Source organism: Pongo pygmaeus, chromosome 10 (genome assembly GCF_028885625.2).
Source record: "Pongo pygmaeus isolate AG05252 chromosome 10, NHGRI_mPonPyg2-v2.0_pri, whole genome shotgun sequence".
Lineage (NCBI taxonomy): Eukaryota > Metazoa > Chordata > Mammalia > Primates > Hominidae > Pongo > Pongo pygmaeus.
Genome location: NC_072383.2, coordinates 108824076 through 108841843, shown reverse-complemented (window position 1 = coordinate 108841843; position 17768 = coordinate 108824076). Strand labels below are relative to the sequence as shown.

The 17768-nt window shown below is 38.9% G+C and overlaps 1 protein-coding gene across 13 annotated transcripts in view; it reads right to left on the bottom strand.

The window, feature by feature from the left end:
- Positions 1-17768, bottom strand: part of IFT81 (intraflagellar transport 81) — a 93599-nt gene that overhangs the window by 10504 nt on the left and 65327 nt on the right. For all 13 annotated transcript variants that reach the window (XM_063646728.1, XM_054443878.2, XM_063646734.1 and 10 more), the window contains 5 exons: positions 16986-17114; positions 15321-15410; positions 4037-4123; positions 2461-2532; positions 2295-2380 (listed from right to left, as the gene is read on the bottom strand). In XM_063646728.1, coding sequence (XP_063502798.1) covers positions 2295-2380; positions 2461-2532; positions 4037-4123; positions 15321-15410; positions 16986-17114 — 464 coding nt within the window. The remainder of the gene's footprint in view (positions 1-2294; positions 2381-2460; positions 2533-4036; positions 4124-15320; positions 15411-16985; positions 17115-17768) is intronic.

The window sequence follows — 17768 nt, the reverse complement described above, 5'->3', positions numbered from 1 at the left end:
ACATAATAACATTGTATTTTATTTCTAAACAAAATTATATTTCAATACTATTTAAGACAAAATGTGAGATTTAAAGCAGGTGACATGTTAAGGATAAAGACTGAAGGCTGGGGCCGGGCGCGGTGGCTCACGCCTGTAATCCCAGCACTTTGGGAGGCCAAGGCGGGTGGATCACAAGGTCAGGAGATTGAGACCATCCTGGCTAACATGGTGAAACCCTGTCTCTACTAAAAATACAAAAAAATTAGCCAGACGTGGTGGCGGGCACCTGTAGTCCCTGCTACTCAGGAGGCTGAGGCAGGAGAATGGCGTGAACCCAGGAGGGGGAGGTTGCAGTGAGCCAATATCGTGCCACTGCACTCCAGCCTGGGCGACAGAGCGAGACTCCGTCTCAAAAAAAAAAAAAAAAAAAAAAGACTGAAGGACTGAAGGATGAGGGGTAAAGGAACACACAACAAAGAAGAGATTGTTTTTGTGTGTGAAGCTACACTGCAGTATTTAAGAAAAAATTAAACAATATAAAATTGGGACTCCAAGAAATCCTAAGCCATAAAAAGAGAAAATATAGCAGTCTAAGTAAAGGAAAATTTTGCAATTAGTCCTGATGAATCCTCATTTTCAGTGGGGCGTGGTGGCTCATGCCTGTAATCCCAGCACTCTGGGAGGCTGAGGAGGGCGGTTCACTTGAGGTCAGGAGTTTGAGACCAACCTGGCTAACATGGTGAAACCCCATTTCTACAAAAATATAAACCACAAAAATACAAATAACAAAAATTAGCCAAACGCGGTGGCGTGTGCCTGTAATCCCAGCTACTTGGGAGGCTGAGGCAGGAGAATATGCTTGAACCTGGGAGGCCAAGGTTGCAGTGAGCCGAGATCGCGCCACTGCACTCCAGCCTGGGTGACAGAGCAAGACTCCGTCTCAAAAAAAAAAAAAAAAATCTGGCTAGAAGACAAATCAGAAAATGAATAGTTCAAGAGCAATTATTTCCTTCTTTACTATTTATATCGATAACTTTGGAAGAAATAGAACTTAATTTATAAAAATTTTTATAAGAACAAATTTAATTTTTCTCATTTCTTATCATTAGCCATATAGATCTATATGAACAAAGTTTACATACAATGAAAGAATATGAATAAGTACATTTTTAGTTTAATATGTTAGAGTATTAGAAAAAACACTGCTCCATTTATACAGTATTTTCTGTCTGGCTTGCATTCTAGTGCATTACATTGAAAAAAAATTCAGATTCTGCAAGACACTCTATTTCTTAGATTTTTTTTTTTTTTTTTTTTAAAGACAGAGTCTCCCTCTGTCACTCAGGCTGGAACGCAGTGGCATGATTTCGGCTTACTGCAGCCCCTGCTCCCCGGGTTCAAGCGATTCCCATGCCTCAGCCTCCTGAGTAGCTGGGACTACGGGCGCCCACCACCATGCCCGGCCTCTTTTTATAACATTAATGTACATGCCACTCAAAATCTCAATGCAATCTAGAATAAATGTGAGTCCTACATTTTATCTGAATTTTTACTGAACAGTAATAGCAAAACATTTAACATTTGAATTGTGATGAGGAGCAAGAAGGCTTATGTTGTTCAATGACTGCATTTTATCACAGCTAGCAATTCAATCATAAATGTATTTTTTTTTTAAGGCAGGATTTGATTTATTACAGTACGCCACAAGCTGGGATTGCAAAAAAAGCACCATATAAGGACTAAGCAGTATTTATATATCCTTCTTGAAGACGGGTACACTGCAATCACACAATTTCCAGCTAAAATGCAGTCATCACACTGCACAATTAGCAGGCAGATGATAGAGTCTAGGCCATGTGGGACTTTAAAAAGAGACCAACTTTACTGCTTATGACAAAGCAATTATGAAATTATATATATTCCTGGGTGGCGGAGAATGAAGAGTTATTCCTTAATGGTTACAAGAGTTTTTGTTCGGGATAATGAAAAAATTTTGTAAATATACAGTGGTGATGGCTATACAATATTGTGAATGTAATCAATGCCAATGAACTGTACACTTAAAAATGGGTAAAGTGGCAAATTTTATATATTTTATCACAATCAAAAAGTAAGCAAGCAAGAAATAAAATCATATGTATTCCTACGTAGCAGGGCTAAAATATCTAGATGTTTAGTAAGATTTAGTATTAAATAATATCTTAGTGTCTACTTACTTAAATATGTTAAATTTGTATAATTCTATCTTATTTATAAAACTTTTATTGGTGAAAATATTAAGTATCTCAATATAAAACAACAAAATTACTTGCCTAATTGCCTTTCTTTTTTCTTGTTGATCAGAAGAGATATATGCCTTCATCTCCTCAGTAGCACGATGAAGTTGAACTTCTAGGTTCTAAATAGAAAGACATAAGTTTTAGGGAAGACTTTGATATAGAAAAAACTCAGAAATGTTTTTGATCTATTTTGTCTTACCTTAATCATACAATTTGTATAATGGTATCTACTTTCTTCTTGAAGACATTCTTCACGGAGTCTTCTAACTTCCTATAATATATAATTTTAGATAGGTGACATTATCGAAAGAATGAGACAGATAACGGCGACAATGACTTTAGATGTACAACAAAGGACTACCATCAGAGTCATTTCCTCTTCTGCAATTTTAACTTTGTTTATTCTAGCACAATAAGAGATAATCTTTTTCTAGAGAATACTCATACCACTCTATAACCTGCAAGTTCAATTGTATTTTTTGAGACAGAGTCTCGCTCTGTCACTCAGGATGGAGTGCAGTGGTGCAGTCTTGGCTCACTGCAACCTCCTCCTCGCAGGTTCAAGCGATTCTCATGCCTCAGCCTCCTGAGGAGCTGAGACTACAGGCACGTGCCACCATGCCTGGCTAATTTTTGTATTTTTAGTAGAGATAGGGTTTCACCATGTTGGCCAGGCTGATCTCGAACTCCTGGCCTCAAGTGATCCTCCCGCCCTGGACTCCCAAAGTGCTGGGATTACAGGCATGAGTGACTGCACCTGGCCCAATCATACATTTATTAAGTACCTACTGTGTGTCCAGCACTGTTCTAAGTGCTGAGGACACAGAAGTGAACAGGCAGGTTCCCTGCTTTCACTGAAGTAGAAGAAACCAACATAAACAAGGAAACATAATGAAGGATATTTGAGATGGGGATAAGCGCTATGAAGGAAATCCATCAGTAGAATGTGATAGAGGGACTGGTGGGCCAGGTTGGGAAGGAGAGTGGGTAACATCAGGTGATCAGAGATCTCTGAGAGGCAGTGACACTAAGGCTGAGACCTAGTAATGAAAAGGAGAAAGGAGGGCAAAGAGTTAGGAGCAGAGTATATCACGCAGAAGGGAAGAGTACATGCAAAATCCCAAAGTGAAAACAAGCTTGGTCTGTTTAAAGTTCAGGAAGAAGGTCAGAGTGGCTGAAGCTCCATGGATGAGGAGTAGAGCACATGGACATGAAGTTCATAAGGCAGGTGGGGTCTTGTAGACCATAATTTGGTGGTTAGATTTTATTTTAAGTGCAACAGGAAGCCAATGAAGGGTGATAAAATTTTAAACAGGTTTCTTAGGCTGCCCTATGAAGAATAAACCTTAGGAGAGCAAGAGTAGAAGCAAGAGAATAGGTAAAAGTTTACTGTGGGAGGCCAGGCAGTAGATAATGAGCCTTGTACTTTGCTGGGAGTGGTACAGATGGGAAATTAAGTGTGTACAAATTAAAGAAATAAAGATCTCTGGAGCTTAGGAGACAGGCTTGGGAGATGATGATAAAGATTTGGGAAACTTTTGACATTGATATAGTGAAAATGTGCGTACACAGGCAGTATTTAAAACATTTTTTTTAGAGAGAGAGTCTTGCTCTGTGGCCCAGGCTAGAATGCAGTGGTGTGATCATAGCTCACTGTAGCCTCAAACTCCTGGGCTCAAGCAATCCTCCTGCTTCAGCCTCCAGAGTAGCTGGGACTACAGGTATACACACAGGTAGTTTTTGCTAAATTGTTAAAATAAAAACTCTCTTCTTACCTGTTCTAATTTGGACCGATTGCTTTCGAGGCCTGCTGCACAGCTATCATACTGGGATTTCTTTTCATCACACTCCTGGGTCAGTTCCTAGTATAAAAAGGGAAAATGATTGAATAAGTGAAAAACAAAGGTCCCAAACATGGCTCTGAAACAATGCATGCCCTTGTCAGTCTTGTAACTTAACTCTAAGCTTCTTGGCATACTTAAGAGTTATTTATGCAACAACCAGACATTTGAGAATTATGATAGATGAAGGTGCTGATAATAATAATAGCTACCATGTATTGAGCTGTGTGCCAGGTTCTTTGTTAGGAGCTGGGGAGACAATAGTAAATAAAACAGCCAAAAATTCTTCCTCTCAAGTAACGTTCAGACAAGTAAACAGGCTGCTGAGAGCTATGATAGGAAAACACAAGGTGTTACAGAAGGCACACAGGACTCCCGGGAACCTAACCCAGGCTTGGGGATCAGTGGGGACAACTTCCTGGAGAAATTGATATCTAAGCTAATCATGAAGGATTAGTAAGAACAGTTAGGTGGAAGATGAACAAGGGGAAGAGAGTATTTAAAAAAAGGAACACTATGTATAAAGGATTGAAAGCTACAGAGAACAAGAACAATTAAGAAACTTATAAGTAGTTTACCATGCTGGTTTATTTATTTCTTTTTGTTTGTTTGTTTTCTTGAGACAGAGTCTCACTCTATTGCCTAGGCTGGAGTGCAATGGTGCGATCTTGGCTCACTACAACCTCCGCCTCCTGGGTTCAAGCGACTCTCCTGCCTCAGACTCCAAAGTAGCTGGGATTACAGGCATGTGCCACCATGCCTTGCTAATTTTTATATTTTTAGTAGAGATGGGGTTTCACTATGTTGGTCAGGCTGGTCTTGAACTCCTGATCTCAGGTGATCCACCTGCCTCGGCCTCCCAAAGTGCTGGGATTACAAGCATGAGCCACCGCACCCAGCCTATGCTGGTTTATTTCTGGGAAGTGGTGAGGGGAGGCTGAAGACCTAGGCAGGGGCTTAATTAGGAGGACTTCGTAAAACATTCTAGGGTGTTTGAAATGTACCACTGACAATAACTAAATCTCAAAACGGCACCTCAAAAGAGATATTAATACCACCATATAATGCTTGGAGAAAGCTCAGGGAGACCAAGTACCTTGCCAAAGATTATACTGCTAAGAAAAGGTGGAGTCTGCCGGGCGCAGTGGCTCACGCCTGTAATCCCAGCACTTTGGGAGGCCCAGGTGGGCGGATCATGAGGTCAAGAGATTGAGACCATCCTGGCCAACATGGTAAAACCCCATCTCTACTAAAAACACACAAAAAATTAGCTGGGCATGGTGGCACGTGCCTGTAGTTCCAGCTACTCAGGAGGCTGAGGCAGGAGAATTACTTGAACCTGGGAGGTGGAGGTTGCAGTGAGCCGAGATCACACCACTGCACTCCAGCCTGGCGACAGAGTGAGACTCTGTCTCAAAAAAAAAAAAAAAAAAAAATAGGTGGAATCACAATTTGAATTCAGGTTAAGTAGTTTCTTTATTGCGAGATTGCGAGGGGGCAGGGAGGAAATTTAAATTTTGTTTTCTTTGTTTCAAAGTTTCTTCTAATGTAGTATTTTGAATGGGATAATTTGAAAATCTCCTGCTACAAACACCTAGAAATGCTAAAAGTACAGTCATGCATGGGATGATGTTTCAGTCACAACGGACCACATATATGATGGCAGTCCCATATGATTATAATGGAGCTGAAAAAATCCTTTCACCTTAGTGATATCATAGGCATCATAATGCCATAGTGCAACAAATTACTCATGTGTTTGTGGTGATGCTGGTGTAAACCAATCTACTGTCAGTTGTATAGAAGTACAGCAATACAATTATGTACTGTATATAATACTTGATGATGATAATAAACCACTATGTTACTGGTTTATGTATTTACTATGCTATATTTTTTATTGTTATTTTAGAGTGTACTGCTTTTACTTATAAAAAGTAAACTTTGAAACAGCCTCAGGCAAGTCCTTCAGGAGGCATCCAGAAGAAGGCATCCAGAAGAAGGCATTGTTATAGGAGATGACAGCTTCATGTGTGTTATTGCTCTTGAAGACCTTTCGGTGGGACAAGATGTTTCAAGGTGGAAGACAGTGATATTGATTACCCTGACGCTGTGTAGGCCTAGGTGTGTATGTCTTAGTTTTTAACAAAAAAGTTTAAAAAGTGAAAAAAGGCTGGGTGTGGTGGCACATTCTTGTAATTCCAGCACTGTGGGAGGCCAAGGCGGGTGGATCGCTTGAGCCCAGGAGTTTGAGACAAGCACAGGCAACACAACAAGACCCCACCTCTACAAAATAAATTAATAAATAAATAAAAATTAGCCAGACTTGGTGGTATGTGCCTGTGGTCCCAGCTACTCCTTAGGCTGAAGTGAGAGAGCTGCTTGAGGCCGGGAGGTTGAGGCTGCAGTGAGCCGTGATGGCGCCACTGCACTCAGCCTGGGTGACAAGAGCAAGACCCCATCTCAAAAAAAAAAAAACAAAAAACAAAAATTTTTTCACCTTTGTTTTTTTGGAGACAGAGCTTTCTCTTGTCGCCCAGGCTGAAATGCAATGGTACGATTTTGGCTCACTGCAACCTCTGCCTCCCGGGTTCAAGCGATTCTCCTGCCTCAGCTTCCCGAGTAGCTGGGACTACAGACATGTGCCACCACACCCAGATAATTTCGTATTTTTAGTAGAGACAAGGTTTCACCATGTTGGCCAGGATGGTCTTGAACTCCTGACTTCAGGTGATCTGCTTGCCTTGGCCTCCCAAAGTGCTGGGATTACAGGCATGAGCCACTGCACCTGGCCAAAAAATTTTTTTGAATAGAAAAAAGCATATAAAAGAAGGATATAAAGAAATAAAACATTTTCATACCACTATACAATGTGCTTGTGTTTTAAGCTGTTACTACAAAAAAGTCAATTTTTTTTTTTTTTACATTAGAAGTTTATAAAGTAAGAAAGGTTTTTTTAAATTTTTTTCAAGACAGAGTCTTGCTCTGTCGCCCAGGCTGGAGTGCAGTCGCGGGATCTTGGCTCACCACAACCTCCGCCTCCCAGGTTCAAGCAATTCTCCTGCCTCAACCTCCCGAGTAGCTAGGATTACAGGCATGTGCCACCACACCCAGCTAATTTTTTTGTGTTTTTTAGTAGAGATGGGGTTTCACTATGTTGTCCAGGCTGGTCTGGAACTCCTGACCTCGTCATCCACCTGCCTCAGCCTCCCAAAGTGTTGGGATTACAAGCGTGAGCCACCATGCCCGGCCAAGAAAGCTACAGTAAGCTAAGGTTACTTTATTTTTTTAAAAAAGTATTTTACACAAATTTAGAGTAGCCTAAGTGTACATTGTTTCCAAAGTCTATCATAGTGTACAGTAATGTCCTAGACCTTCACATTCACTTACCACTCACTCATTGACTCAACCAGAGAAACTTCCAGTCCTGCAAGCTCCATTCATGGTAAGTTCCCTATAAAGGCATACCATTTTAAATCTTTTATACCATAATTTTACTGTACCTTTTCTATGTTTAGATAGGTGTAGATACACAAATACTTATCACTGTGTAATAATTGCCTACAGTATTCAGTATAGTCACATGCTGTACAGGTTTGTAGCCTAGGAGCAATAGGCTATCTACCATATAGCCTAGATATGAGTAGACTATACCATCTAGGTTTGTGTAAGTACACTCTATGGTGTTTGCACAATGATGAAATCACTCAATTCTCAATTATGCATTTCTTAGAACGTATCTTCATAATTAAGTGATGCATGCCTGCATCTACAAATGCTTGGTAAGATAGAGCAACATCCTTTCAAATCCCAAGCTGAACTGAACTCTCAAAGAAATAAAAGAAATTAACAGGACCAAAAAGAAAGGGTAACATTATGGCTACCCTTGGTGAAAGGAATTGGGAATGGCCAGTCTTGGTAACACAGTGATTTTAATGTTCAGGCAGAGCAGATGTAAAGCCTTAGGTCTGTGCAGAGTGGGAAGTTAGAACTGAGGACCCCATAGTAAATCTTAAGTTGTTTTCAACTTGTGAACCTCTGAGTAAAGGGTTAACACTATCCTGAGAATGACCTTGGTTTCATGACCGTGGTTTCCTGCGGCACGGTTTCCTTAGAAACAGGATAGTTAGCACAGATGAGTAATGTGTATGCTGCCTTTGTTGTGTGGGACTGTATCTGGGCTGGGGTCACTAGTACAGAATAAAAGATTGCTGGAAGAAAGGGGATGTAGCTTCTATGTATCAAAGTGACCTACAGACACCCAAGGCTCTCAAAGGTGAAAGTCACATCCAAAGTGGGAAAAGGGGCTGCAGAGCCTACATACTTAGGTAGCTGCTGGTCTCTCGAGATGAAGGTGCTATAGTTGATAAAATCCTTTTTTGGTCGCAAGTCTTATGGTCAAACGGATCATTATGCAGCTGTGACAGTGATCACAGCTGTCCTCAGGCAGCTTTGGAGTTTGAATTTACCCTATCTACATGGTCTAGGAACTTTCAAGCTGAGAAATTAACTCAATATTAGCTCCAAGTTTGTGATATTTCTAAAACAGAAAAACTGCAAAACCACTGTAGAGGTATACATCCTCCATCCTGGCTGCCAGGATTCAAGAGACAAAGCTCTGTTAATGAAAGCTCACAGTTCCAAAGTATAAAACATGTAAGGGAAAAATCAATTCATTAGGAGTGAGAATCAGAAGATATAAATAACAGGACTATACCTAAAGGAACTTTGGATACTAGAACCAAGCCAACTAAATAAGTATATTTAAAATAATAAAAACTATAAAGGAGGAACTGAAAACAAAAGATTACAAAGAGTGAGGCCAGGTGCAGTGGCTCATGCCTATAATCCCAGCATTTTGGGAGGCGGAGGTGGCCAGATCACTTGAGGTCAGGAGTTTGAGACCATCCTGGCCAACATGGTGAAACCCTGTCCCTACAAAAAATACAAAAATTAGCCAGGCGTGGTGCGCATGCCTGTAGTCCCAGCTACTCAGGAAGCTGAGGCAGAAGAATGGCTTGAACCTGGGACACGGAGGTTGCAGTGAGTTAAGACTGCAACACTGCACTCCAGACTGGGCAAAGAGCAAGACTCTGTCTCAAGAAAAAAAAAGAAAGAAAGAAAGAAAGAAAAAGTGAGAAAAAATAAAAATGAAAAAGACAGTCATTGAAATTAAAAGTTAAGTGGATGAAATAAACAATATTCGACACCTCTGAGGAAATAAAAGAATAAACTAAAACACAGAGCTGAAGAAATTATCTAGAATTCAACACAGAGAGAAAAAAATATGAAAGTGAGATTAAGTAACAGGGAACAGAATAAATATCTCTAACATATCTCTAATATGAGTAGCTGGAAAACAGACCGCAAAAAATGGGAGAGAAACTATCTGAAAGTATTATGTAGACTTTTTCCAGAATTCATGGAAGACACAAAACACAAATTCAGAAAAGTAAATAAAACTAAATATACACTCAAAACATGATACTGAAATTTGGACAACACCAAAGAAAAAGATAAAAATATGAAAACCAGTTATAGGGAAGATATTACCTAAAAATAAATGATAAACTGATAGCCAACCCTTCAACAAAATAAAAGAAAACATGAAAATATTTTTTTTCTGACCAAGCCATTATTTAAAAGAAGAAAAAAAAAAGATGGTTTACTTATTGTAATGATTCGTCACTGAGAACACTAAACACACACATACGCACACACACAAAACAAGGAAATTGTATTTCAGGAAAAAGAAAACTGAATCCAGAAATAAGGAGTAAAATACAAGCAGTGATGGTGAAAACTGCTAAATATATAGGTAAATCTAAACAGGAAATGATTATATAAAGTTGTAATTATAATGCTAACAACCACCATGACAACTACTTTTAGAGATGTACAAATAAAGAAATAAGGGCTGGGCGCGGTGGCTCATGCCTGTAATGCCAGTACTTTGGGAGGCTGAGGCGGGCGGATCACCTGAGGTCAGGAGTTCGAGACCAGCCTGACCAACATGGAGAAACCCCATCTCTACTAAAAATACAAAATTAGCCGGGTGTGGTGGTGCATGCCTGTAATTCCAGGTACTCGGGAGGCTGAGGCAGGAGAATCGCTTGAACCCGGGAGGTGGAAGTTGCGGTGAGCCAAGGTTGCGCCATTGCACTCCAGCCTGGGCAACAAGAGCGAAACTCCATCTCAATAAATAAATAAACAAAACAAACAAATAAATAAATAAAATGCCAGAGGATAACAACGCACACGTAAGGTAGAAGAGGGTGTCAAATTATTCTAAGGTTCCTGTATTGTGGAGATGTTAACAACTTTAGACTTTGTTAAGTGATGAATATATATATATATATGATAAAAACCTAAGAGTAAATAATATCAGAATAGAAGATAAAAAAACAGAAAAAAGAGAAAAGAAAACAGGATTGGTACAATGGATGGTTAAAAAAAAAAAGCAAAGAGAAAACACAGTAAATAATAGGATGTACAAAATAGAAAAAAATTCAAATGCTTCAAAAATTAGAGTAAACATAAATGAGATTAAACTTACCACTTAAAAGACAGATTCTCAAACTGGAGGTAAGAAACTATACCCACACAAAATACATGTATCTATCTATCTATCTATCTATCTATCTATCTATCTATCTATCTGTCTGTCTATCTACCTACCTACCTATCTATCTACTTATCTACCCACCCACCTATCTATCTATCTACCTAGAGTGCAGGTCTTACTCTTTCACCCAGGCTGGATGCAGTGGTGCTATCACGTCTCACTGCAACCTTGAACTCCTGGGCTCCAGCTATCCTTCTGCCTCAGCCTCCCAATAGCTAAGACTATAGGTGTGTGCTCCCATGCTCAGCTAATTTTTTTACTTTTTGTAGAGATGGAGTCTTGCTATGTTGCCCAGGCTGGTATTGAAATCCTGGGCTCCAGAGTCTCCTAACTCAGCCTCCCAAAGTGCTAGGATTACAGTCATGAGCAACTGCTGCCTGGCCCTACATGCTATTTATGAGACATATGTAAGACAAAAATAAGGACATAGGAAGCTGAAAGCAAACAGAAATAAGAAGCAATACTAATCATAAGAAAGCTGGCATATACGCTTTAATAGTAGACAAAATAATACTCTAAGGCAAAAACCATTATGTACCATAATAAGGAATAAAGTTTAAAAATAAAGACAGAACATAAAATTCAACAGGAAGTTTTTTTTCCTTCTTTCTTTTTTTAAAGACAAGGTTTTACTGTGTTGTCCAGGCTGGTCTCGAACTCCTAGGCTCAAGTCATCCTCCTGCCTTGGCCCCCTGAGTAGCTAGGAATATAAGCATGTGCCATTACCCTGGGCTGGTTTTTGTTTTTTAACCGGGAAGATTTTGTTTGTTTTCTCTTTCTTTGAGATGGAGTCTCGCTCTGTCACCCAGGATGGAGCACAGTGGCATAATCTCAGCTCACTGCAACCTCCGCCTCCCAGGTTCAAGCGATTCTGCCACCTCAGCCTCCCGAGTAGCTGGGACTACAGGTGTGTGCCACCACAGCTGGCTAATTTTTGTATTTTCTGGTAGAGACGGAGTTTCGCCATGTTGGCCAGGCTGGTCTCGAACTCCTGACCTCAAGTGATCTACCCACCTTTGCATCCCAAAGTGCTAGGATTACAGGCATGAGCCACCACACCTGGTCTGTTTTGTTTTTTTGGTGTAATAAAATACACATAACAAAATTTGCCATTTTAACCATTTTTTAAGTGTACAATTCAGTTGGCATTAAGCACATTCATAATGTTGGGCAACCATTACCACCATCCATCTACACAACTCTTTTCACCTGAAAAAGTTTCTGTGAAACATTTTACCCATTCACTAGGAAGTTTAGAACACCACTTTTATAAGCTTGATCTGATGAACACATGGAGAACCCTGTACTCAACAACTGGAAAATAGACATTCTTTTCAAGATCGAGTTACCAAAAAAATTAAGTTGGCCTCAGATCTCTCCATAGCTACATTTAACCCTAGAAGATTGTGGAGCTACACTTAAAAAAAATCCTCAAGGAAAGAAAGCATGATCTAATAGTCAAACGGCTGTTGAAATGTTTAGGCAATAAACTAGAACATGCAAGAACTCATCAGGGAATATTGTTCTTATGAGTCTTTTTGGAGGACTCAACTAGAGGACAAGTTCCAGGCAATCAAAAGAGAAGTGAGACAAAGGGCAGTCAGTGGATTGGTAACGAGCACTGGATCTAATAATTACAGGTCTAGAGCTGAAAACCAAAGTGAGAAGTAGGGTAATAGAGGAGAATGTAAATGTTATATGCAGTAACAAGATAGAAATGATAAAACAAAGCCTTCAGGAAGGAGAAAGGGAAAAGAAGGTAGAAGGCAGAGTAAGTAAGCTGGTTTCCTCATTTTTTTAATTGCTAGAGGTGGGTGGGGGAATGTCAAAGAATATCGTTTAAAGCTAACAAGTCATACTATAAGTGTATTCAAGGTATAACGGCAAACACTAAGACAATACAATCTACTAAAATCAGGTGCTAGAGGAGAGGGAAGGAAGGGAGGAGGAACAAGAAATATATCAATTTCATGACTTCTCACAGTGGGGATTAATAGATGCCATCTAAAGAAATAAATAATGAATAGTAGAGTTAAAAGGCTAAAACTAAACCATAAGCCAGAACACACACACATGAGGGAGAGAAGTCAGGGGATGAGTGAGGAGGGGAAAAAGGAGGAGAAGGAGATTTTTTATAGGCTTTAAAATTGAAAGCCAAACATAAAGTAATACCACCCAAACAAATGTATCTGCATATTAATAAATATATAAATTTACCTATTAAAATAAACCTTTCAGATGATATGACACAGCAAAACCTAATTCAAGATCTATTCAAGAGACACATCAGAAACAAAATACTTTTTTTAAAAGTGGAAAGTATAAGGTGGGCAAAAAAAGTACAGCAACCAAATGTTAAAAAAAAAGAAAGCAGATAATTTGATCTTGGTATCAGTCACGGTTGATTTCAGTCCTCCCACTTCCTGAAAAAAGCTTTTGTTTTTAGAAAGTAGAACAGAAGTGTGGAGAACAAATTTAAGGTAGTTACTAAATAATTATCTGTTCATTAATTCTCAGAAAATTTCTGGAAAATACATATGGAGCTGTTAAGTCATGTGCTGGGGATGCTGAAAGAAATAATTTTTATTCTTTTCCTTAAATAACTCTGTATAGCTTTAATTATTGCTAAGAACATGATTTTACTTTTATATGAAAAAGTAATCAATAAATAATAGATATTTCATTGAAAATAAAAATTATCAGATTGCATACTCTAAAATATAAACAGGCTGGGTGTGGTGGCTCACGCCTATAATCCCAGCATTTTGGAAGCCTGAGGTGGGAGGACTGCTTGAGCCCAGGAGTTCGAGACTAGCCTGGCAACAGTAGACCCCATCTCTACTTAAAAAAATTAAATGAATAAAAAAAAATGAATATTTCAGTTTTTTCCTACATATTAGCAATTATATATAATTATTCCATTTAATTACACATAATTTATAGAACTGCTCCCAAGAAAATAAACATAAAACTTTTCAAAACGCTATTCTAATTCTAGATGACTATAATAGATCTAGATAAATATAAGTTAGATATCTTTCATTGTTGATATGGTTTGGGTCTCTGCCCCTGCCCAAATCTCACGTCAAACTGTTACCTCCAATGTTGGAGGTGGGGCCTGGTAGGAGGTGATTGGATCGTGGGGGTGAAATTCTTATGAATGGTTTAGCACCATTCTCTTGGTGCTGTTTTCATGATAGTGAGTGAGTTCTCATAAGATCTCGTTGTTTAAAAGTGTGAGGCCCCTCCCCCCACCCCCTTGCTGCTCTAGCCATGTGATATGCCTGCTCTCTCTTTGCCTTCTGCCATGATTGTAAGCTTCCTGAGGCCTCCCTAGAGGGTGAGTAGATGCCTGCATCATGCTTCCTGTATAGCCTGTAGAACCATGAGCCAATTAAGCCTTTTTTCTTTAGAAATTACTTAGTCTCAGGTATTTATTTACAGCAATGAGAGAAAAGACTAATCCAGTTGTGATGTTCTAATATTCAAACAGCTGTTAATATTCAAATTTAGAAAAAAATGCAAGTATCACACAAAGGAAATATATTAACACTTCCCTGTAAAATTTCCTAATAGTTCAGGGTTGTCCATTAAAGTAAGTTATGTATTTTTAAGTATTCCTGCTCTTTAAAAGTGTCATAATGTATTTTTGTAGTTTCAAGTATTAAATATAGTTAAACAAGTTAAAAAAATAGTATTAAAAATAGAGAACAGTGAACGTCAAATGGTGGAGGCCGCCTGATCTGGATTTGTAGAGGGCATTTACCTTCTGACAATTTATCTTTAAAGCAGTGGTTAGAACTAGTTTCCAAGTAATGGTATTTCATCACTTCTCATAATCTATCATAGTTTGCTGTGCACCGTGCCTCCTAGCAGTGCAAGTTCATTAATCTAAAGTTAACCTGTCACCACTTGTGGGCAGACTCTGAGCTTTTACCTGGACACAGAAGAATGTGACTTCATATTTACAGCTTTAAGGTCCATATGATTTAAAGAAAAAAATCTCCTCTGGCTGAATTTGTGCATTTCAGCTTAAACTGCTTTTTCTCCATCTCCTCTGCCTCCAATAATTTATGGCTAAATAAGCAGCATAAATTAAACAAAAACTTTTGCAGGTCATTTTTGGGGGGAGGGGTGGAAGACAGGTCTCACTCTGTCACCCAAGCTGGAGTACAGTGGCATGATCACGACTCACTGCAATCCTGACCTTCTGGGTTCAAGCAATCCTCCCACCTCAGCCTCCCGAGAATCTGGGGCTACAGGTGCATGCCACCAAGCTCAGCTGATTTTTTTATTTTTTGTAGAGACAAGGTCTTGTTGTTAGCCAGGCTGGTCTCGAATTCCTGGGCTTAAGTGATCACCCTCCTGTCTCAACCTCCCAAAGTGCTGGGATTACAGGCATAAGCCACCACACCTGGCCTGTATGTCATGTTTTAATTCTCTTTTGAAGAATTGTATCAATAAGGTAATAATGATAAATTGTTTCCTATATTACCCAAGTAAAATATTCGGGGTTCTAACTAGCACATGTGAATAAGATAGAATACTAAAAGTATCATAAAATCAAATTACTTAATAAAATAAAAAACTTACTTGACATTTTTGACGCAACTGTCGTAGCTCTTTTATAACTGAGGCAAGAGCTGACTTCTTTTCAGATACCAATGAATACAGTTTTTTCACCTGTTATTTAAACAAAAAATATAACACCTAAAAAAGAATTCAAAAGAAGAAAAATACTACATGCATAAAGATATTAATTTCAGTGTTAAATATAAGAGCAAAAAACTGTAAATTACTTCAGTCCCAAACAACAGAGAAGTGCTTTAGAAAATCCTGATTCCTCAGCAAGGTGGAATACTATACTATTTAATCATTCAAAATGTCAGTTCTCAAGACTGTAAACCATTATGGGAAAATCTTTATAATTTAACATTGAATAAATATATTACAAAATTGCCTTATACAACTATAATCATGATGTATTATTTATGTAGGCATATAAAATATACATAAATATAGATGGAGTGATATTCAAAATACTACAGTATAGTCCAAATAGCATAAGTAATGATCCATCAGAATGGACACCAGTCAGAGAGATGAATGGGGTCTTTTTTTTTTTGAGACTTTTTTTTTTGAGACAGTCTTGCTTGGTTGCCCAGGCTGAAGTGCAATGGTGTGATCTGAGCTCACTGCAACCTCTGCTTCCCAGGTTAAAGTGATTCTCATGCCTCAGCCTCCTGAGAAGCTGGAACTACAGGCGTGCGACACCACGCCTGACTAATTTTTGTATTTTTAGTAGAGACGGGGTTTCACCACGTTGGCCAGGCTGGTCTCGAACTCCTGACCTCAAGTGATTCGCCCGCCTTGGCCTCCCAAAGTGCTGGGATTACAGGTGTGAGCCACCGCGCCCGGCCTGAACAGGGTCTTACATGCTAACCTTTTTAGGAGTTAGATTGTGATGAGATCCAGAGGGTTCTGGGGGAATGGCCAATGTGGACAAGGCAACTGGAGGGGGGTACTCTGGGGGTTTGGGGCAGCTATTTACCAACAAGTAATATGAGATTTCAACATTTTAATGCCTGGTGAAAGTGTACTAGTGCAATCTGATTGAATACCAGTCCTGAAAATGGAAAGATTCTAAGAACATACACAACAATGAAATAATTCTATTAGGGTGGTATGATCTGGGAAAACTTATTTTTCTTCTTAAATATTTCTTTAATGTTATATAACTTTTGCACATTAAAAAAACAGAAAATGCATAAACGATTAGAATTTGAACAACCTTACTAGAATGAAAAAATTCAAAAGAGATTGATAAAGACAGATGAGACCAGGTGAGTGGCTCACGCCTGTAATCCCAGCACTTTGGGAGGCTGAGGCAGGTGGATCACCTGAGGTCGGGAGGTAGAGACCAGCCTGCCCAACATGGTGAAACCCTGTCTCTACTAAAAATACAAAAATTAGCTGGGCATGGTGGCACACACCTGTAGTCCCAGCTACTTGGGAGGCTGAGGCATGAGAATCACTTGAACCCCAGAGGTGGACGTTACAGTGAGCCAAATTCATGCTACTGCACTCTAGCCTGGGCAATAGAGTGAGACTCTGCCTCAAAAAAAAAAAAAAAAAAAAGATGAAAGAATATAATATGCAGAAATTAACAGGTAAATGTTTCACTGAAAATCAAACTAACACAAAACACCTGCCTTCTAGCTACACAATAAAAGAAAATTTAAATAAAAGTATCATCACCATTTCAGACATATCATCCAATGTTCGTCCTTTCATTTCATCAACTTCACTCTTCAGTGCAGATACTCTTTCTAGCTCTTCTTGGGTGTAACTATATCCAGATATACCCTTTTTCTCCTCTATAGTTTGCTATAAGTAAAAAATAAAAAGGCCACAAAACATGTCAAAATCTTGCTGGCTCCCATAAGAAATGTACAAATTTCATACATAACAAAAAATTGTAAATAGAATTAATTAGTTTAGAATCCTAAAGGACAATCTTCGTTGACTTCAATTATTATTTCATTCAATTATATGCCTTTGTATATTATAAACATGGTATCTTCAGGTACGTAGGAAGTATTTCTAATCACAGACTTTATAATAATGTTATGTACTTAGCACAGAACCTAAAACATAGGATACATTCAATAAACATTTGATGAAAGAATGAATTCTCAAATGATATGTTCACTCATCTAATATTTATTATATATGTAAATGTGCCAATCACAGTTCTAGGCACCAGGTATACGGCAGTGAATAGAACAGGAAAAAAAATCCCTTCCCTCACAGAGCTTACTACTAGTGGGAATAAATAAGCAATATGTAAATAAGTAAATAAATAAATACAGTATAAACAGAAGGTGGTTAGAGAAGATGATCCTGAGAAGATGACATCTGAGCAAAGCCCCATAGGAAGTGAGGGAATCAGCAAGCGCAAAAGCTGGGAGCAAACTTGACCAGTTCAAGAAACAATAAGGAGGTGCAGTGAGAATAAGGTGGGGGTGAAGGAGGGGTTAC